At 42.2% G+C, this 22,408-nt stretch overlaps 1 protein-coding gene across 4 annotated transcripts in view; it reads left to right on the forward strand.

The window, feature by feature from the left end:
- The window catches only part of PIGU (phosphatidylinositol glycan anchor biosynthesis class U), a 22,526-nt gene extending 418 nt beyond the window's left edge, over positions 1–22,108 (forward strand). Inside the window, exons 1-12 of one of the 4 annotated variants that reach the window (XM_026070768.1) lie at positions 122–1,532; positions 1,620–1,684; positions 3,105–3,164; positions 4,211–4,273; positions 5,393–5,502; positions 7,263–7,363; positions 9,058–9,155; positions 11,261–11,415; positions 11,968–12,111; positions 14,774–14,898; positions 17,148–17,290; positions 20,262–20,552. In XM_026070768.1, the coding sequence (XP_025926553.1) occupies positions 1,430–1,532; positions 1,620–1,684; positions 3,105–3,164; positions 4,211–4,273; positions 5,393–5,502; positions 7,263–7,363; positions 9,058–9,155; positions 11,261–11,415; positions 11,968–12,111; positions 14,774–14,898; positions 17,148–17,290; positions 20,262–20,375 (1,281 nt within the window). In that variant the 5' untranslated portion in view covers positions 122–1,429 and the 3' untranslated portion in view covers positions 20,376–20,552. Of the gene's footprint in view, positions 1–121; positions 1,533–1,619; positions 1,685–3,104; positions 3,165–4,210; positions 4,274–5,392; positions 5,503–7,262; positions 7,364–9,057; positions 9,156–11,260; positions 11,416–11,967; positions 12,112–14,773; positions 14,899–17,147; positions 17,291–20,261 lie in introns of those variants that run through there. The other 3 variants (XM_026070764.1, XM_026070767.1, XM_026070765.1) reach the window with 3 other exon arrangements.
- Positions 22,109–22,408: the final 300 nt, after the last annotated feature.

Below are 22,408 nucleotides of genomic sequence, written 5' to 3' on the forward strand. Positions count from 1 at the left end.
CGGAGGGGGGGCCTGGTGCGCGGCGTCCTGCCCCGGCGCTGCAGCCGCAGGCCACTGACTGACGGAGGACAAGGCTCTGGCAGGAAGAGCTTAAGACTTAGTACAAGACTATGGGCGTTTTTTCACTGTGTGCAGTTGGCTTGGTTGCAGTTATGCAAACGGGTTGTATTTCAGATATAAATACAATGGGAGAATAGCAAAATCTAGCACTGAACAGGTTGTCTTTGCAGCCTCGATTGGATACTTTTCATTATGCTGTAACTGCACGGGCACTGCGTCAGGCAGTGAACAGGACTAGATGGTTCCCAGTTCATGCGTAGCTATTCTCTGCTTCATTTTATTTTCCTTGTTCAATTTATGGCCACCCACATTGTTTCCTACGTATGATCCAAATTCTGTTCTGCAGGCTGAACTTCAGTTTAATCAAGGCTTTTCTGTAACATTCTATGGCATCTGAGCCCCTTACAAGCCTTAATTTGTTTTAAAGATGTTCTTTTGAAAAGATGATATACTGATATTATTCACGTAATATTATCTGCAGTCTTCAGGTGAAGAAAAGCAGCACAGAATAATAAAAGTCAAAAGCATGAGTATATTTGAAGCCGTAAGGTCTCTGCTTCACACTGGATAGCATTTCTTAGTTTCAAAATAGAGCTCTCCAAAATGTCCTTGCAACAATGAATGCTTTCTAAATCTTATCTTATAGCACCAAGTTAGGTATCTAAGACAATAAGGAGCACAAGCAGGATCAGCTTGAAGAGTCTGGATTGAACATCTACCATCATATGGAAACTCTGTGGCAGAGACAGAATCTACCTCTCTAGCATATCACTGAACTGAGAACCTCTTGTTACTGCCTGTAATCTCCTGCTTCATTTTTCTCTGACTTCTGGAACGTATGGACTCGTACCCCATACTTTCTTTCACTGTATGCTCTGCTTAATCACCAGAGAACCTTCGTGCTCAGCAAGGTGGAGATCTTGTGGAAAAATGTGTGCAAGCATTGCAGTACAAGCTTTAATCACGTGACTGCAAAGGGTCAAAATTAAGGCTGCACAACGTCAGCCAGTTTCAACAACAGATGAAGCTTTCAGCATTGCCTGATAATGTATATTAATTTCTGCTCTTTGATTGCTCTTTGATATCAGGTTTGCGGCATTTGGGGCCCTTCTACATATAATTATACAAAATAGTTCAAATTACAGAGTTTCTTTTTAAAATGCACAGATGCATTTTAAAAGGGAATGTCATGATCGTCCTTTGAGAGTGAAATATTTCTCCAGTGTACATACTATGTATCATATAACAGATGACTTAAAAATCAGTAAATATCCTACATGTGATTTTATAACTATAGCTATAACATTTTTAGTTGCCTGAAGCAAATAAATAAATCGTAACTCAGAATTCAGTCACTGAAGAAATTTGCATGGTAGAAGTAAGAAAGAAAACACTCAATTTTAGTTGCTTGTTGTGCAATTTTGTGTCATTCATTCAGATGGTGATTCGATGTGAGACGCTTACCAGTGTAGGTATTTAAAAAACTATATTTTTACTATCATGAGATTTTTCTCTTCCCACATTGCAGAATTCTAATGCAGGCATTTTGTGTGTTTCAGTGGTTGAAGGACTAGCTCTGCTGGATTTAGGGGTCTCTCCATATTCTGGAGCTATTTTCCATGAGGTTGGTAAGCATATTTCATTTTAAACATGATATTTCTGTGGAACATTTCTTATTCTTACTGCTCGTGGACTGGTGAAGGTTGGGGACCTCTCTTATCCCAAAGACCTCAGAGAACTTGGATTCATATAGTTGCCTATGTGATAGTTCCATGCAGTGACTAGCACAACTACGAACTGCGGTTTATCACATAATAGCTAGTTGCTGTGCAAATGATAGACATTATGATTTGTGACTGTTACTGCACATGAGAAGTCTGGAACTGGGGAAATCTGTGAGAATGAGAATGCTCTGTTCACATCCAAATGTTTCCAAGGCAGGAACAGGGAGAGAAAGTGTCACTGGCATTTTGAATACAATTTTACTGGATAGCAGCATCTTGAGTTTCCCAAATATACTGCACTGTTACATGACCATGGGTGGATTAACATGTGTTTTGCCAGGCCAGCAGAAAGCCATGCTGGTGTGAGAAATGGTGGATCGCGCTCTCCAGTCTGCTACTGTGTTTGCAGAAATATTAATATTAGCACAAGCATGCAGTACAATAATTCCTCATCTTGGAAAGCCCCTCATTCCTCCAAACACATAAACACCTGTGGGGTTTTGTGCACTTGAATAGTCTTACTGATATCAAAGTACACTTATACTAAGTATCATGTATGTGTGTCAGATGCTCTGTACAGCTCTGAAAACTTTTTATTTTCAGTACATTCCTCTTGTTTAAACATAACTCCCTCCCAATCTGTGAAGTATTTTTCAATGCTTATTTGTAGCGTCATATTATTTTTAAAGTATTTTAAAAGAAATACATTTTCTCACAGTAAAGACTGAATTTACACCATGTAAGTATAATATCTCTTCTGTCAAAGGAGTAATACCTAAACCTGCTCTTCCTCCTGCGCTAAAAGGGAAGAGCTGTGGGAATCTGAGCATAATAGGATTGTAGTCCCACTGCTTTATGTTGTTAACGTGCTGTCTTCCTTTTTGGTTTATAAAAGACTCATCTAAACAACAGGCTAAACAGTGAAACTAGCTGTGTAGGAAATACTTTCAAAACTACAATGCAAATAAACTAGAAGAATTTTTCTTTAGGAAAAAGATTTTTCCAAAGCTGTTGTTTTAATGCTTTCTGTTGTAACTCTACCTCTATGCTAGTGGAATTGAAAATTTTGAATAGAATATAATTTTCAAATTTGATGGTATCTTTTAAAGAATGTATTGAGAACTTTTTAAGGAAGAAAATTGGTCAGTGTGGTCTGATGAATTACGTTATTGTAAAGTAACATTGTGGAAGAGTCTAAGGAAAATTACTTTTTCCAGTCTCTCGCAGTCTTGCTACATTTTTCCCTTCAAATTATCAGTTGTTTCATCTGAAGGCAGATGGGCAATATTTGACATGTGTTTCCCTTCTGCTTTCTCTTAGACCCCGCTGATAATATACCTCTTTCACTTCTTGATTGAATATGCTGAGCTGGTATTCATGGTAAGTGCCCCTGAAAAGTTCCTCTTGAAAGGCCCCATTCTGTGAAATGCTGAATATGACTTTCCTTTCACTCCTGCAAGAATCAGGGACCTTCAGTCTCCGTGTTGTTCAGATTCCTCCTGAACTCGTGGTTTGTTTAGAGAGGCAGCTGTGCCTATACAAACCCAAGTTGAAGTTTCTCCCTTGCTCTACAAATTATTTCTTTTTTTGTCAGTTTGTGGCTGGAGAAGTATGCTCTATAGAGGGACAGGAAGTTGATACTTGGTTTCAAACTTCAAAGCTTACCTCTTACAAGTACAGCAGGTTTTGTGTCCCACAAAAAACAAGCAATCTGTAAACAGTCAAAATAACATCTGTTTCCCCCCAGATTACTGTTCTATGTCCTTGCACTGCATTATTTCTCACTAAAATCCACTGCCAAACTCCAGGGATGCAGTGAGAGCATGAGTGGGCCAGAGCTCCAAATGTGTTTTGTTGTAAACTATTCTGTGAGTTCTGCATAATTCAGAAGGACAAAAATCATGTAGCCAATTGTGCCAGCCACCTAGTGGAGCTTCTCTCCTCAGATACTTTCTCAGTAGGTCACATGTAGATCTACCAGCCATCTGTGTTGTGCTTATGCTAATTGTTCAGATGACTGTACTGCTGCCTGGTAAGTTTAAGACCACTCAAGGCACTGTCATGCTGGATTATTGGACACGTGGGATTTTGCCAGCTGGGCACTGCCTCATTGTTGCCTCTGCTCTGATTAGACCAGTGATTCTTTCTGTTATCCTTGCATACTTCTTTCCATTAACAATTGCTTTCCCTTAATTCCCCATTCTCTTGTCATGTAAATATTAATATCTTTAGTATAGCACGTGGCTTCAGGGCTCAGTGGTGATGTGTGAATCCCATTATACAAATCAGCAATCTAGTTAGTGGTTTTAAAGCTTTTTTTGTGTTCTCATGAGCTGAAGTCAACAAGATTGCAACAGTGCCCAATATCTTTTTCTCCATTTGTTTGTTTTACTTAATGTCAGTCTTTCTCTGCCTTCCTTTCTTAGATAACTGATGTGCTAACTGCTATTGCCCTTTACTTGGCCATCCAGGACTTCAACAAAGTTGTGGTAAGCTGACTTACCAGTGCTGCTCCTCCTCCTTCTCCCAAGAGGTATAAATATCTTGTGCCAAAGAAAACACGTGCCAGGGAATCCGGTATCAAGTAATCCTTGTTGCTTAGCAGTAGCAAGTAAATCTGATCATCTCTGGATGGTCAGCAAATATGGAGACTGAATACAGTAAGCCAGCTAGGATCCTTTTCAGTTCTGTTGTGGCGCTATTATGATGTGAAGCAAATTAGCGTCCACAGCTAGTACACTGCACTTGAATGATGACCTCAGAGGTATAGATCCTTTAATCTGAAGGGAGTTTAAAGAATTTAACCAATTCTTGAGTACAACAGTCAATGAAATGCACAGTTCTAGGGTCACAACACACGAGGAGAAGTGAGATTTTGGAACATGTATTGATTCTTGTGGAAGTTTGAAGTATGCAGAATTTAATTACTAGATTATGGACTTAGCAAGACTTGGGCTTCAAGTTGAAGGAAAAAGTCATGATAGAACTGCAGGCTTGTAAAAATCCTGTCTGTGAGTTATTTTTCTTGTTGAGCAAAATTTTCAGCATCTCTCTCCTTTGTCTCACCGTGTCATAGTTCAGTAAATTTATAATTCAGATTTCTCCTTTGTCTCTATAGAGAGCATCATAGAATAAGATTGGTGAAGGAGATGTATTTTGCATCTGTAAAGGAGGTTTGACATAGAAGTATACATCTTCAAAATAACAAAGGCCACTTAGCTGTGACTTGGTTTCTGTGGGGCTTGTATGTTGAACAATGAATTTATAAGGTCAACTTTTCATTGGAGAGCCAAACACACTTTAGGAAGATAGAGAGTATTAAACTCTGATGTGGTGAAATCACTGTCAACTGTTTCAAGAGGTAGACACAGACAATTAAGGAAGTTCAAAGAAATGGAGATTATCTGCTTTCTCTTGTCTTCAACTTCAATTGTTAAGTATTTGGGAAAGGAGAGGTTTTGTTTCTTCTGTTTGTACAACACCTCACATAGTAGAGTTTTAGCTCAAACGTGGGACTCATAGAAGGTTCTAAAATAAGGGAGGTCGTAATTAATAAGAAACAGGGACTTCTCTCATCTGACAGTCTTTGGTCATTCTCCCTTGTTCAGTTTAAAAAGCAAAAACTTCTAATAGAACTGGATAAATATGCACCAGACGTGGCTGAACTCATCCGGACGCCCATGGAAATGCACTACATCCCCCTCAAGGTAGCACTATTGTAAGTATTGCTTCTTGTAGGCTGCGGCAGCTGATTCCTCATCTCCCCTTGGCTTTTATTTGTTTGATTTGGGGTTTCAGCATTTGTTGAAGTTTTTTTTTTCCATAAAGTGTGAATTTCCTATTGCACGTAACATCTCCTCAGCCCTGCATACTCAGTTTGAAAGTGAAAAGCAGATGTTCTTCCAATGGTATGTTGCCAAAAAGTAAATTTGCTCAGGCCCTCTAAGAAAGGCTCAACAGCATAAGGTCATTAGTTTGGTAGCAAGAATGTTGTGTCTCTGTAGATCTCATTCCTATTTATTTTACCTGTATGCTCATGTCATCAAAACTAATTTTATACCTCCCAAGTGTTTCAGGTGTCTTTTCAGTCCAGAAACCTTTTTCTTTTGGTGGGGGGGGGGGGGGGGGTTTGGATAAATAAAAAAAAATTTTTGCTGAATATCAAAATTTGAAAATCACAGAATTTTTTCTAATAGTTCAAAGATATTTTCAAGTTGTCAGCTTTAATAATGTCATGTCTTGGAGTTCCTCTTGTCTATTTCGCATTTTTTTTAATTTCAGAAGGCTTCAGTTAAAATAGATAATGTACAAGTAAGGTACTTAAAATTAAAGATTTATTTTTTTTCATTGGGGTTTGACCTGAAACAAATATTATATGAAATTATTCTGGCTCAGAAAAGAGTTTTTCATTAGATAGGTTATTATTTTTTCTTATTGCCATATGAATTTTGTAAAATGGTAAATTCCCCAGGGTGAGAAAGATGGATCTTTGTCTCTTTCATGTCTGTTTAAATTGCAGACGGTTTCATATTTTTATTAACAATGGTACACAGTATCAAAGGAAAGATGGCATTAGGCTGTTTCTGTCTGGAAACACAGGAAAGAAGCCAGACTATGACCCAGAGAAGTAGGAAAAATGTTTGTGTAAAGGAGATAATTAGGAAATCACCAGCTCGCTCTTCTTAGTCTGATGGTTGATTTAGTTATACCAAGATTGATCGATCCATTATCTTGCTTATCGATAATCCCTCACAGCATTTTTTGCACTTTTACCTAGTTAAATGAGATCATCATTATTCTCATTTCCAAAAGAAGCCAGCATCCTTACTGATTAAAGTATGGTTGTATACTGGAAAGTAAGTTTTTTCTGTGCATATAAAAAGTTGGCATATTTTAAACTGCCACCTTGGGAGCTGAGAGTCAGTTGTTTACTCCTGTATGTAGGAATAACTCTTGTGCTCAGATCATGCTGTGATGAATCTAAGGAATTGTACTACCATAGTAGGAGCGCACAGGTGGAATTGGGTTGCTAATGTACCAGAAAGAATTGGTTCTGTCTTTCTGTCTTATTTTTGTTACTTCTTCAGGGCCAGCAGATGTGAGAAGCAAAAAGAACTTACTTTGGACCCAACATTTGTAGGTCTGACTGAATATATGCACATAGCTTCTGAGAAGCAAGGAATACTTTGATAGTCATTTTATAGGACAGAACAGGACGTTTAGATATCTTCCCAACCATCTCCATTTCTGCAGTGTGCTCCTTATGGCCTTTGTGTCCTAGGCTACAATCCAAAGATCTGAGTTTTGCTTCAGACAAAAGCACCAGTTCAGCTGAGTTAATTTGATGATGAGAGGAACCCATAAGATATAAATAAATGAAATGGCAAATTGCATCTTATTTGACTTTGAACTTCTCTTTATTTAATGTTATCTCCTTTGAATGGAATGAATATAACTTGAGTTTTTGCTCTTTTTCAGCTATCTCTTAAATCCTTATACTGTGATGTCTTGTGTGGCAAAGTCCACCTGCACTATCAACAATACTGTCATTGCATTCTTCATTTTAGCTACAATAAAAGGTAATACATTGAGGAAAAAATTATTCTTCATGCCCTTCTGTAAAGATTTTAAAAGTAATGGAAATTAAATCAATGTAGATCTTTACAAATGTGATTACTACAAAGATCTCAGTGGGACACATCAGAAACTGGACTGGAGCAATATCTAAGTTCTGCTTGAAATCACAAGAGCCCAAGAGACTTTACCATCAAGGCAAAACTCTCTCATCCCAGTGTGCCTAGGAGTTTCATCTCTTAAGCACTGACTTCTTTTCCTGGGTCACTTTCTGTTTACAAAGAAACCTGTGTCTGTGCATTGTAGTCTAGGAGGACATAATGTTCTGCTGCTTTTTCTTTTCTACATGAGGAAATCCTTAAAGTAAAGTTGCCTGCAACTATTATTTGGCTTTCACTCAGATTTGTAACCTTGGTTTGAAATAAGCTAACGGAGCTTTGGGGAATAAGAAACAATAAACAAAGACCTATACCAGCCTAGCTGAATAGTTTATGACAGAATGACTCTTTTGTTCCTTTTGTACATGAAACCAGGTTTCTGTCTCTTCTATGAACCCCCACTGCTAAAATGTTTGAGCACAATTCGTTCTAGTCACATACTTTTTAGGAAGGCCTCTGCTGGATAAGAGGAAAGGTCAGTCCAATATGTTATCTAGTCTCTAGAAGTGCCCGGAACCAGACCTTGCAAAGAAAGCTGGTATAGTTGTTTTTTTATTAGTATTTCCAAAAGACAATTTTTCTCCAGTTATTGACTAATTGAGGCAGGAGGGGTTTTAATTTAAAAGCATTTGCAAAAGTAAATGAGCAGGGTCCATTTGGCTAAACTGATTTTTAGCTGTTCACTGACACCATAAGACAAACAGTTTTGTCATAGGCAAAACAGTATTTGCTGGCCTGTGGGTTCTCTGCCTGATTTGGTGTTGGCAGCCTCTAGTGTTGAAAGTGGGCAAAGACAGAATATCAGATTATGACAGTGATTTCTGGGTACCACTTCTTTAGCACTATGCAGAATTTAATGCTCCGTAAAATAGAGCATAGGAAGGCTACTGTCTGGGAGACTTTAATTGTAGTTGGAGAAGACTGATCACAAGGTATACTTTCTCTTTTAAAAGATGGAAGCAGAGAAGCTTAGCAAGTATTTGATGTCAGTGACTGGATATGGCTGATAATTAGCCCCGTGTACTGAGTCAGGATTCTTGCTAAGCCGTATTTTTACTAATAACTTTGATCAAGTGACATAAAACAAAAAGTTCTTACCTGCACTGGGTGCTTCTGTTTTTTGATCTATAACCTGAGACCTTTTGGACTTGATCTTTTGGTGGGAGGCAGCTCCACAGCTGTAGATAAGGTGGTTGGGCAATGTGAGTACTCAGCAGTTAGCTCAACCTGAGATGCGTCGCATAAGGCCTCCTCAAACAAAGGCATTCGTATTTAAGACCACTTGGAAAAACTGGGCCAATCCTTTCTATACCTCAGTTTTCATATCTCTAAATAGGGCTAATGCTACTTCTCTCCTTCAGCTGCACGCTTTCACTTGTGATGCTCACAGAGCTTTGCTGAGTGCCCAGACACATTCTGGTGACAGTGGCATCTGACATGCCCAGCTGTAACAGCTGTTTCATGAAGAAATTACTTAAGTGAATGTGTGAACTTTACTTTTCTCTTTATGTTTACTTTTCTCTTTACTTTTCTCTTTGCAGGTAGTGCCTTCCTCAGTGCAGTATTCCTGGCCTTAGCAACCTACCAGTCACTATACCCTCTCACATTGTTTGCTCCAGCTCTCCTTTACCTTCTACAGGTAGATGATTTCTAACTGTATCTCCATTGTCTGGTCATAACTGTGCAGGGGCAGTTTCTTTCAGCTAATGAGAGAGGGGGATCAGAGCAAGTACTGAGTTTCAGAAAAAGTACCTCTCTCCTCAAGTCATGGAAAGTTTAAAGCCTTAATGGGAATGCTTGCACATAGTTGGTTGCTCTTATGCCTCTCTCCCTCCCCATTAACAGCATTGTTGTTGAATTCCATCAGGGCTGACCTTGATCATTCATGGGTGCCCATTACCTTGGCAGACAGACACTGCTCCAGGCAAAATTAGCCCATCAGTAGGCTAGTAGGCGCATCTGCAGAAAAGTGTATGTTTAGAGCTGAGGTCACTCTTTGCTGTTGAGCAGAAGACAGCACGTGTGAAGAACATTGCAGTCCTGGGCTGTGAAATAGGGGGAATTAGGTAAGGGTGGCCAAGCAGAAGGAAAATGGAATTGTCTGATTCATCTAATTGGTTTGCCTGCATGCTTCCCCTTTGTCTCTCTCTTAGCTTGTGTGCTGATACTGTAAACAGTGACTTACTTGAGAGTCCAAATCATAATGCACCTAATGAAAACTGATCATTTGCTGTTTTCATCCTGATGTGGGAGCAAGGGGAGGCCATGATCATTAGCAGAGGTCTCTTATCCCATTTTTTGGGATCATTTTTGTCATTTTGGCCATTCTGAAGCCCTGCCTGTCTTTCTTAGTTGCTTCTGTCCTGTCTTCCTCATGATTTTTTATAGCTGATCTTAACTGCAGATTCCTTACAGTCTATTCTCAAATCCCTCAGTTTCAGAAGAAAATGAAGAGTCAGTTCTAGTCCCTTCTCCTCCCCTTATTATTTGACATAAATGTCTCTTTCATTTTCCAGATATTTTATTATTCTTACTCTTTGCAAGACTTCTGCAGAATCAGTGTTGCTTTTTCAGTTTGCTAATTTTTGGGAACATTAATTTACTGTATGTGGGTCCCAGTTGTTTTCTTAGAACTTTTATTTAAGCTGTATATCTCCATGGCACTAGAAAGATACAAGCATTGAGTTTGAAAGCAGTGATAAGTGCTTTGGTATAGGAATGCCTAATTTGCAACTGATTTTAAAGAGAAGTGCTTTAGTTTGTGCTCTTTTTATCCAAATTTGTAAATGAATTTCCTGCATTCTTTGTACAGAGTTAAAGGGCTTTTCTTCAGCAGTCTCTAATCTGTCCTGCCAACAATCCTTGGTAAATTTGATTAGTGTCCCACCAAGTGGTGTTAAATGTGCTATGGCTGAGGTACCTGACCATGGTTTACACAGAGTCCTTGCCAGCTAGAGCTGCCTCTCCGTACATTTCCTGCTGGTATAAACACTAGTACTAAATGGAAAGGCTACATCACTGAATTGGAGCTGCAGAATTCTGAGCAATTTCCAAAGGCATTTGACCCCGTGTATATACTTGTCATTATGTACGCAGTCAGAAAATTTTAGACCTCTTGGTGTGACATACCCATATGTCATATTATGTGACAAGGGCATTTTGCTGACCTGTCAGGAGATGTGGCAGGGGCGGGACTGCAGCAGTCATCTTTTTCTGGGGATGCAACCTTTCAGAGTAGCTCCTTTGTGCTTAGGAAGCTACTGGATATCCTCTTTCCTTGATGTCAGCAGTGCCAGTCCATGTAGTAAGTACCCAGCATCACAAGGTGGTGGGTCATGGGCAGGCCTCTCGGACATCTCTGCAGCATGGGTTAATGGGATGGAAGACAGGCAATAGGATAGTGTTGCAAACACATAAGATAGAAGTGTAGCTGTGAGGAGGTGTGTGTAAATCTCACATTGAATACATGAGACTTGACTAATCTGTTGTGTTGCAAGCAGAAATGACCAGCTTAGCTACTTGATTTTCAAGCACAATTCTGGCAATATGGGTAACAGGTATGACTTAATTGGTCTGAGGGAAGAACCTCAAGCAGGCTGTGCTTGAAAGCTGCTCCTCCCAGTGCAGCAGTGCCAGTATTTGATGCTTTCTTTCATCAGTTTAAAAAGATGTTCTGAACACTCAGGCTTGCTTGTGTCTTTCCAACTGATGAGGGATATCTGCCTGTTTGTGTTTTGTTTTCAGCGTCAGTTCATACCAGTGAAACTGAAAAGTAAAAGCTTCTGGCTCTACACCATGCAGTATGCAGCGCTGTACCTGTGCAGCCTGGTAGTGATCATCTGCCTCTCCTTCTTCCTCCTCAACTCCTGGGATTTTATCCCATCTGTTTACGGGTTTATGTAAGTATAAGAATTCTTACTGTTTTTCAGTCCAAGCCCCTGTGTGTTGTTTCTTGTGCATCACATAAAGGAGCCTTGCTCCCTCTCCAGAGGAATGCGCGATCTCTGATTCTACTGGCAATGCAGGAAAAGAAAAAGAGTGTGTGGAGGAGAGCTGATGTTAGCCAAATTCTGTTATTTAAGTAACAGCAAGTATTAGAGAAAACAGGAGATGTGAGGAATAGGTGAGAGAAGTTGGTGGTTTTCCACTGAGCTGATTGAAAATGGGTTTGATCATTGAGCTGCCGTGGTTGTGAAATTTTCTTCTCTGGAGATTTTAATCAAGTTAGACAAATGTCTGCTCAGGAGTGGTATAGATCCTGCGATGGGCATAAGGAAGGATTAATCCCTCTTTTTCTCCCCAGGTTTTCACCTCTTTGGTTTCTCTTTCACATATTTAAAATTTAGGTCTTCCATTCAATAGCACACAATGATTTGTTAATGTAACAGAAGCAGTGAAAAACAATTTAAACATTTAAAAATGCTACCTTAACTTTTCTTTTTAAATTTCAGCCTTTCGGTTCCAGATCTGACACCCAATATTGGCCTTTTCTGGTACTTCTTTGCAGAGATGTTTGAGCACTTCAGTCTTTTCTTCGTGTGCGTGTTTCAAATCAACGTGTTCTTCTACACCATTCCCTTGGCAGTAAAGCTAAAGTAAGTATGTTACTTTGCTAGTTTTTTGACTTTGTCTGAATTGACAGCTTCTGTATTTTATGCTGTTCAGTCTCTACTCGTGGGAGTGAGAGGAATAAAGCCTTTCGTGAAATGTATTTTTCTTCACTGACATATTTGCTATATGAAACATTGTTTAAACTCTTGAAGTTCACTAAGTCATGATTATCCAGTAGAAGCTTATGAGGCTGGCACCAGATGTCTGGATCTGAGAGCCTGGAAAAGATAGGTTTTATATAGGGCTATCCTTCTCATTTCCCAAAGCTTCAGTCTTTTTCTCTTAAGTAGAGTAAAATATTATGCTTGTGCTGGATTGGAATGGGTAAATACTTTCATATTACTTACAAGCCATGGGCTTGTATCAACAGGAGTGTAGCTAGCAGATGAAGGGAGAAGGTACTCTTTAAACGACATCTAGCATACTACATTCAGTTTTTGGCCTCTCAGGACAAGAAAGATGTTGATAAACTTCAGCAAGTCTAGTGGAGGACCACCAAGATGGTCAGTGGGCTGGAGACCAAGGAGAAGCTGAGGGAACTGGACTTCTTTAGCCTAGAGAAGAAGAGGTTTCAGAGGTATCTGATAGAAGTCTTTCAATATCTAAAAGGAGGTTACTGAGAAGATAGAGCCAGGCCTTTTACTGAAGCACACAGTGGGAGAATGAGAGACAGTGGCCATAAATTGAAAAAGGGAAGATTTTGACTGGATATAAGAAAAAAAAATTTCATCATGAGGACAGCCAGGCACTGGAAGAGGGGCCTATGTCTTGTCCTTGGAGGTTTTCCGGATCTGACTGGACAAAGCCTTGAACAATCTGATATGAACTTAGCGTAGACCCTACTTTGAGAAGATTGTACTAAAGACTTCCTGAGGTCCCCTTTCTCACTGGGCTGTGGCTGAGGAACCTCCTGCTGCTGTACCCTTATACACTCTTGAAAGTCCTTTTTTGCCATCTTAATAACCTGTGCTAATATTTGGGGCTGGAAAGATTGTTTTCCTGCAAAGTGCCGTTAAACCGTGATCAGGTTTCTGAGGAGGCAGCAGACAGATGCTCACTCCTGCCTCTGCTGAAACCATGCCCTGCTCTCTGTCTGTGTGTTTGGAAGGCTAAGAGTAGCCTGTAGTCACAGGTTGTGACTGTCACTTATGTGACATCACTTATGTGCCCTGTGAATGCAGCGTAAGAAAATGCCTCCATATCTCTAGGCATTAAGATGCCTGAAGTGCTGTAGGGCTCTTGGAAGCCTGCATTTCCCAACAGGCTTTTGCAGTGGAGATATTTTTCAGGATATTTTCCTTCATCTTGTTTCCCTTTCTGTCAGTGTCCCAAAAAGCTGCAGTGGGATCATTTTTATTGACAGCTGAGAAGAAATTAAATGGCTCCTATGTTTGAAGAGTATTCTCTCTTTAGGACGAAGTCAGTCCAGTTTCATCCTTACTTTTAATCATAATATAAACAACACTAGTGACAGGGAAACAATCCATCTCTCCTATGCTTGAAGAACAAAGTTTGTTTCATGCCAGTATTTAAAAGTTGACTCTAAAGGTTTGTCTGCCCAGAACATTATGTTCAACATCACCCTCCATTTTCATTTCTCTGTAGTACTGCAAAGCTTATTCACTCATTCTAAAAACAAAGCTGCACTTTAGACCCTACAGTAGCAATTCCAGGCATCACCACCTCGTCTCTTTGTAAGGAGCATGTCTAACTGATGTTGCTTGCATCCTTAGTCCCCCCACTGCTCATGTAACAGGCAGAAAACTGCATGGGCTATGTGCCCCTGACCCTGGGAAGAATATCTGGACCATCAAGCCTCTGACAGTGACACACCTTATCATTTTGGTGTTGAGAAAGTATTTGAGGAACTTGATTCGTCACTTGCCATGGTGTTATGACTCATCTGGAGTTGTTGCACATCTTCTGCATTTTTCATAGCGACTGTGATTAAGAGGAAATAACAAATTCTTGCCCTGATCCATATGGATCTGTAAGTTGTACTCTGCTATGCAACAGGTATGTAACAGGCATCAAAAGAGGGAGCAGATTAGGCTGTACAGGTGCCTGCTCCCTGCCAGCATAAGCCAGTGGGGTCAGAAAGCCAGAACTCGTGGCTGGAACTAGCTCTTTATTGCCATAGCAAAGTGATAACTCAGGGACATTCCTAGTGGACTGTTGACAACAAATTTACCCTTCTTTCTGATAAAAACATCCACTAATTGCCTGGATTCACAATGGGCTTATCCTGGTGACTTGGACTCGGTACCACCATCATGACATACCAGAGGGATAACTGTGGACTTCCCCAGATAACATTCAGAAGGGACGTGCTGATTGCTTTTTTGTGAATAAAACAGAGGTGGGAAGGAGCAACCAAGATGAGCAACTGTGTAAATATATGTAGAATTCAGACACAAAGTTTCTGTGTGAGGGCAGTGAACCGATGTACCTTCTCTTGTACTGCTTCTCTGCAAAGCAGCTCGGCCTGTCCCACCCTGCACTCAAAGGCTTGCTTGGGGAGAGCACAGGGGTGTGAGAGCCTCTTAAAGCCTGTCCCACAGTATGTTTGTGCCCTTGCTGATCTTAATTACCAGTTTCCAGAGACCCTACTGCATCCTCTTATCCTTTGTGTCTTTTCCCTTCTAGGGAACACCCTGTGTTCTTCATGTTTGTCCAGATTGCAATCATTTCTATCTTCAAGTCCTATCCCACTGTGGGAGACATTGCATTGTACATGGCCTTCCTTCCAGTCTGGAGCCACCTTTACAGATGTAAGTTCTTTGTGTTTCATTGTTCCTTATCTGGAATGGGAAGGGGGTCTGTCCAATAATTGTCACCACTAAACCAAACGAGGCCCATGTCTGCAGGCTCTTGTGGCCTCTTTGGGCAGTCTGGAAGCAAGCTTGATTTCTAGTGATGCAATCTCTGAAGTATTTTTAGGACTGGGGCTGAAAGACATCACAGAGGGAATTCTCACTTTTACATTACCTTCCCTTTCTTTCCAAATCGTTCTGAAGATTAACTTTTCTGTAAGAACCATTGACAGTTTTGCACAAAGGATGTGGCTTATGTAAAGTACATCAGTCCTTTGAATTCAGCCATGGAAGGTTTCGCTCCCATTTAAGGCTGTGTAATTTGAGTGCTGCTCCTGCTATCAATGGGTCTCCCAGCCTTGGGAGCTCTCCTGCACCCTTGCAGTGGTTCTTTGCACCTGCTTTTTTGCTCAGAGTGAAAGTAACTGGATTACTGCAAGCCATGGTCCAGTTTTTCTTACATGCTTCATAATGAGCCTCTTTAGTTCTTTAAATCACCAAAGCGCTCCCTGCTGATTTTCAAGCTCTGACTCTAGGACTTGCTACACAGGGGAGATTTTGCAAGCCTGACAGTATAATGCTCCTGAAGAGCTGCATTTTTCCTGGCGTTGCCTGCTGAAGTCACCGCAAAGCAGCTGCTTTGACCAATCCTGCCAGGCTGCCCTCAGCTTTAACTACAGTCTTCTCTCACCCAGGTCAAGTGTGTTTATGGACAGCTAGCCTGTCTTGTATCAGGAGACATAATCAGGAGTCAGGAGCCCAGAGTAGTTTGGGTATATTTGGCTTTATTTAAATGCTGGTTCTCTGCAGCATCAGTGGTGGGGAGTAAATGGAGCATTGTTTGACTTTGAGCCCATCTGCTCCGCTAATTTCACACTAACGATAGCTAGGGCCAAAGCAGCTGTGACAGAATAGGGTAGAAAGCCCCAGGCTAGCCCTGAGCATGTTGCAGCCATACCAGCTGACATCTGAGAAATCCTGATTCAGCTTAGGTGAGCTGCATGTACCAAGCGCACAAAGCAAGGGAATATGACTAGTGAGAGGGTCAGTCTTCTGTCACACACTCAAATCCCACAGTGACCTGAATTCTATTGACCAAAGAGTTTAAAAAGCTAGAACATGAACAGGTTTGGATGTGACAACATCCATAAAATGTTAGATAGCTCCCTTCAGTTGCAGAATGATCAGCAGTCCTTCAGCAAACTTCAGGGACATTGGCTGAGCTGTAGCCAAGCATGGCAACATGAGTGCTGGGATGAACTATAATAGTGCTGTCAGAGGTCAGGTGTAAATAGTTCACAGAAAACAAAATCCCTTTTGGCCTAGTAGTTCCTAGCTCTTCTAGACAGAGCTGTTCTTGTTTCTTGTCTGACATATACTCATGCAGACTAATGGATTCTGGCCACCCTCGCACCTCCCAAAGGCACGTGTTTGTCAATGCATTTGGCCTATGTGAGTTTCCTCCTTTATGGTTCTTTCATTTTCTTAGCACCTTCTGAGAAAGTATCTCTTCTTCCTATGGCCCACAGGTTCATTTTGTTCTCTAGGTAGTCATCTTGGCAAGGCTAGGGAATGGCATGCTCTGCTCTCTGAATCATAGTGCTAGTGGAAAGGCCCTTCTGAGAACTGCTATTTACTGAAGTGGACACAAACTTGGAGTGATAATGTCTTCCCCTGTGCTTCAAAAGTCCCTGTGGAGGGAGGACCTTTCAATGCCTCTGTAGCATAGCTGCCCAAAGTAGCCATCTTTGATCTTCAGCCTGAGTCTCAGCCTTTCATATTTATCCTACATTTTGGAAGGAAGTACCTTGCCTTCAGGTACTTGAGAGACAGGGCCAGGGCTTTGTGGTCTTTAGAAAGGGAAATGAGGGTGTCTTTAACAGACACTCTGCCTTAGCTGCTCTCTTGACGCTAAAAAGCCAGAGTACTCAGCAGAAGAATATCTGTTTGGAAGCAGGACCTAGAAGGAAGGAGCTACAAATGAGAGATTCATGCTCAAGTAAAGGCAGAAGTGTTTATTTTAAGGGAAAATTATAGTGGATTTCTTACTAAATCTAGCAAAAGAATTATTAAAACAAAATGTGAAAGATGATTGTTGGAGACAAGTGTTGGCAAATGCCTCTCTGCTGCATTTATCCTAAACACCATTGCGTGAGCACGGCTGATCACTTAATGCATCTTTGTAACAGCTTGCTTTTCTTTTGCAGTCCTCCGGAACATCTTCATCCTGTCTTGTATGCTCATTGTCTGCTCCCTCCTGTTCCCCGTTCTGTGGCATCTCTGGATTTACGCAGGAAGTGCCAACTCCAATTTTTATTATGCCATCACGTTGACTTTCAACATAGGGCAGGTTAGTAGAGCAAAGCAAACGAGGCAGCGCTTTGGGGAGTGCAATGGAATGGGGGTCCTGTCAGCAACAACAAATTCCGCAGTATGTGTCTGGCTCTTTGCATCCTGTGTAATCCTGCGTAGCAGCTTCCTCACTCTGTTGGATCCGGCTGAAATCTGCCTTGTCCTCACCTTCTGGCCCACTGATGAGAAACAGAAGTCATGTAGTATTTGTACTATTGCTTAACAATCCAGCTAGGTTGTGCTGCAAGTTATGTAGCCTGCTGCTTGATAGCAGAGGAAAAGTGTCTCAGTATGGCAGGACTAACAGCCGATGTGAATGGAGAAGTTCAGCTCAGAGGGGAAATGGAAAAGACCATGGGGCAGTGCAGTGGGGTCAAACAACAGGCAAGCAAGAGCTGTTCATAAATTGGGACATAGTACCAATTTTTTCTGAAGCAAAGCATTACAACTCACTGAAATGTAGGACTGAGGGAATGCACAGGGTTCCTGTCATGCCAGGACTCTCCCTGCTTCTCTCAAGACTGTGCTCTTTTAGATAAGTGACTCTTACTGGCATCAGGGAAAACAGAGCTTAGCACCCCTGGAGGATGAGGTCCAATGTACACAGTTGCTACAACCTTTTCTAAGGCCCTCCTGTCCTCTGTGCTAGTTCTACGAGCTGTAGGTCTTACCTAAATCCTGGGACATTTTCACATGTGTGAGAGCTGAATATTCATTTCATGTTAAAGCTGCCATAATTTTGAATGCTCCTCAGCCATTTAAGTTTGTCTGTTTCTCCTAAAACTAGAGGCACAGTTCTGCTGGGGGCTGAAAATCACCTGCTTATGCATCCCCCACCCCTTGATAAATGGGAGCAAACACCTGTTCTGTAAAAGCAAAAAGAGACTCAGTGCAAGGAGTGGGAGGAGATGGAGTACAGAGATACTACTCAGAGGGTCTTATAGGAAACTGGGAGTGGTTCGTTAGCTCTCTAACTAGGTGTGTTGCTATGGAATGGAAGGAACAGTAAAGCTGCAGTTACAGATGCCTGTTGCTGATATTCTAAGAGGGTTTTATTTCCTATTTGAGAAAGTCGTAGCAGATCCCGCAAGGTTTTGTGCTCTGTGTGAATGCAGATAGAGCAAAAATCTCCTCTCTGGTTTTCTTGTGAGAGGGAGCTAGCACTCATGCCTGCCAGCCCCCATTCTTTCTTTTCCTGTTAAAAGACATCTGCAGATAAGTTCAATTAAAAAAAAAAAAAATCAAAGGAATTGATATAGTGTGTCCGTAGTCAGCCATGGTGTTAAGCAAAACAAGCACACAAAATAAGTGCTGCTGGTTTCTTTCTTCCCTGGGCACCTCTGCCCTTCTCTACCTATTCTCCTCCCCTCATTCTGCACTTACCTGAGCACTCTGCCGCCCTATTTCTCTCTCCCTCAGACTCCACTTAGTCCTCCATAGCCTCCCTTCCTGCCACTGCAGCTTCTCAACAGCAGCTCTATTTGACAGTAATATAAGCAGGCTCTGTCTGATAGCTTGGCCTTCTCCCTCCCTCCATCCCCTTAGCACTGCAGCATACTTCAGGTAAGGCACTCCCAGGAGTGACTTTCCCAAGTAACTGGGTGAATGCTTTTTTCCAAACTGATGCACTAAGTGGCATATAGACTTTATGGCAGAAACTGCTAACTTGGTCTGGTACTGGAAAAGTTTTCTACTACAGTTATGTGGTGCTGTTTCCTGATGGAGGAAGTCAGTGTTCATGGGAAAGGTTCACACTGCTAGAGGCTAAATGACAAAAGGCATTACTGAGACAGCAGGTCACTGCCTGAGCTTACAGACACCCTGTCTGCTTCTGCAAAGGCAGCTTGCCCAAGGTGACCGCTGTAGAGAAAATGTCATTTGTAAACACTACTCCAGCACAACTGACCCTGAGATCTCACCCATGACAGTGCTTTTAGGCTAGGGAGAAGCCAGCACCATGACACCTCAGTACAACAGAAGTGTGGCTTGAGGAGGGGAGTGACCTAGTGATTAATGTCGGACTTCCATGTTCTGTGCAGTTCTAGGGCAAGGTAGTTCAGCTGTGATTTCACATTACAAAGTGGCTGGAGGCAATTCCAGCCTGAGGTACGTCCACCTCCCTAGCCAAACAGGACGGTGCCAACATCGATTTGTGTAGAAGCATGTTCTGAGCCGGATCGGAGAAAAAAAAAGGTATTTTTGGGGGGTAGCCATCACTGTTCCCCATTTAAAGGAGTCAGAGTGCAAGCTTAAACACACGGTTGTCCACCCCACAGAGAGGGCGCTACAGCACAGGGGCAGGAAGGAGATGGGAAAGCAGTGGGGATAGAAGGAGTGCTTTAATCTGATATCGCTCTTGGATATTGTGCTGTGAAGCCACAGCTTTGATCTTTCTGCTCTTCCCTTCACCTCTTAGCCTAGTACTTCTGTTAAACTGCTAAAAACCTCTGTTTGCTAAGGCAGACCTATGAGGCTGTGGTGTTTCTTCTTCTGCCTGCAAGTCTCTTACCCTTTTTGAGCATAAATTGCAACTGAAAAACAGTAACAATTGAAAAGTGCTCAATAGCAGTCATCAGTAAGAGACTTTCAGCATTTGGGCTGGATTGCATTACAGCACTTGCATGGAAGAAGGTCATGCATGAGGCCTAGAGATGATCTGTAAAGCTGTGGCACAGCTGGACCTGCCAGTGTCATACAGTTTGGCCAGTTTATGGACCTAGTGTCTCCTCACCTGAGATGTCTATGGGAACACACTGGCAGCAAACCAGATCAGTTTAAATCTCCCTTGGTTTTGTACTGCAAGACAAAGGTCAAGGAATGTACACATAGTTACAGAGTCTCCTCTCACAAAGCATGATGAACAGCATAAGAATTTCTTAAATCTTTTCCATGTCTGTCACAAACACATGTCCCCTTTTATCCTTTGTTCGGAAGCATTACTGATGTGTCTGAACATTTCACTTCTGCAGATCCTGCTCATCTCGGATTATTTCTATGCCTTCCTCCGACGGGAGTACTACCTCACTCACGGACTCTATTTGACAAGGCAAGATGGGACAGAGGCCATGCTTGTTTTGAAGTAAGGATCGTGTTCACCATTCTTGGGAAATGGACTACTCTAAGGAACATGCAAAGCTTGGGGTATATGGGGTGGGTGGGGAAGGTTCCCTGGATGAGGTCGGACTTCAAGGATGATAGCTACTGAAAGAAAGAGCTGAGGAAGTTCTGGGAATACCCTCCTGAGCTGCAACAGTGAACTCAGTGCAGAGACTGTAAGAGCTGCAAGTAGGAGCCACAATGCCTCCATTGGAGCATCTCCCTTCTTCCCTCAGCCATGCTTTTTACTGCGACCTCAGCCATCAACTCTGGGCAGTCCAGCAGGAACTGGAAGAAGTGCCTGGGCTAAAAACAGGGCTGAATCTCTGGCCCAGAAAGAGCTGAGAACATAACCTGTTTACTCTGTTGTCATTGCTTCTTGGAGATGTTTGTTTCTCCTGGAAATTCCCCCTTCACTGCTTTGACCAGTAGTGTTCCTGCTTGGCACGTGGCAATCTCTGGGCATTAGTGCCTAAGCCCTGGCTGCAGTCAACTCAGATGCTCTTTCTCGTTTCTCATCCTGTTGCTGGATCTGGAAAAAAAAACATCTGCTCAGGCACAATGAGAGCTTGTGAAACAAATGGGTGACCTGTTGGAAGGAGGACGGCTTAGGCTGCTGCCACAGATAATAGATAATAGTTCATGGTAAAGTCACCATCTTGGAGCTGAAACCACTAGTGAGAGCTGGCAGTGGGGTAAAAGCAGGAGCAGAACAGGTACTGGGTAGCTGGTGTGTCCCATTGAAGCAACACAGACACTTTCATGTTAGGAGCTGCACAGAAGCATTGCAGGGTCTCAGAAGAAGGAACGCTACTGTGGAGATAGACTCCCACTATTCCTTTTATCTGTACATTGTGCAGCGTGGCAACGCAGGACTTAAACTATATCCATTGTGATTGCTTGGGACGGCAGTTCTGGACTTGCAGTGAGCAAGCTGCCTGCCCACGCTAGGGACCAGGAGGTGTGAAAGTCTCCCCTTTAAGACCAGAAACTAAATTCAGAAGGAGCCTCAGATGCCAGTTTTGTGGAGTTGTTGGGCTCGAGGTGTTCCACGGCAGCTTGACAATACAGGATATTCATTCCTCAGTGTTATCCTCTTGCAAGTACAGTGTGCATGGAGGACTGCACAGAAAAAACAGCATCCCTTGGTTTCCCCCATTCCTTGCCTTTGAATATGTTCAGATCTGCTCACTTCAGAGCTTTTGCTGCTGACCCAATGAATGGGACTGACCTAGGGGAACCCAGGCTGGATTCTTTTTCTGCTGGTTGCATGTTGACACTGAGAAGCATTAGCTTAAACACAGTGTTGGAAGCTTTTTCACTGGTGTCTGGGCAAGAGGCAGCCAGCTTGCCCCACTGATCCCAAGAAGGATTTGGAGGGCTGCTAATTTGACAAAATAGAAACTACATCTGTTACAGAGCAATTGAAACACCAACATGCCCAGGCCCTGCCCAGGCAGCTCATTTTTTTTTCTTTTCTTTCTTTCTGGACAATAATAACTTTTGCCTTATTGCACTGCTATTAGCGCTTTGTCCGGTGAGTGGGTTTGCTCCGAGTCCAGCTCAGCCCATCTTGCGCTCAGCTGCTCCTGCCTGGGAGGGCCACGCAGCAGCTCTGCACCTTGGGCCGAGGTGGGTGGGCACTCAGAGCCAGGGCTGCTCTCGGCTGCCATGTGTGTGTGGCATGTCAAAGAGCACAATAAACTGTGCAAGTTTTAAATGCCTCTTGTGTGCTTTGTGTTTAGCAAGGATGGGGACAAGGAGCAAAATTCATTTCTGTGGGCTGCAGGGTGTGACTTAAGCTATGGAAGAACCCCAGGATTTGTGTTAATTTGTTGTTGTAAAGGAGGAGAAAAGAACAGAATTCTTTACCCTTCCAAGACCTGAAGAGTTTTTCACTTGTATCTAAGGAGAATAAATATTCCCAGGATTAAGGAGTCTGGGAAATGCTGGTTTTGGCTGGAGGAGACCAGGGGGCTCTGAGGTATACCAAAAGACAAACTAAGGGGTCTTGAGGGAA

The sequence above is a fragment of the Apteryx rowi genome, unplaced genomic scaffold (assembly GCF_003343035.1).
Source record: "Apteryx rowi isolate R43461 unplaced genomic scaffold, aptRow1 scaffold_318, whole genome shotgun sequence".
NCBI lineage: Eukaryota > Metazoa > Chordata > Aves > Apterygiformes > Apterygidae > Apteryx > Apteryx rowi.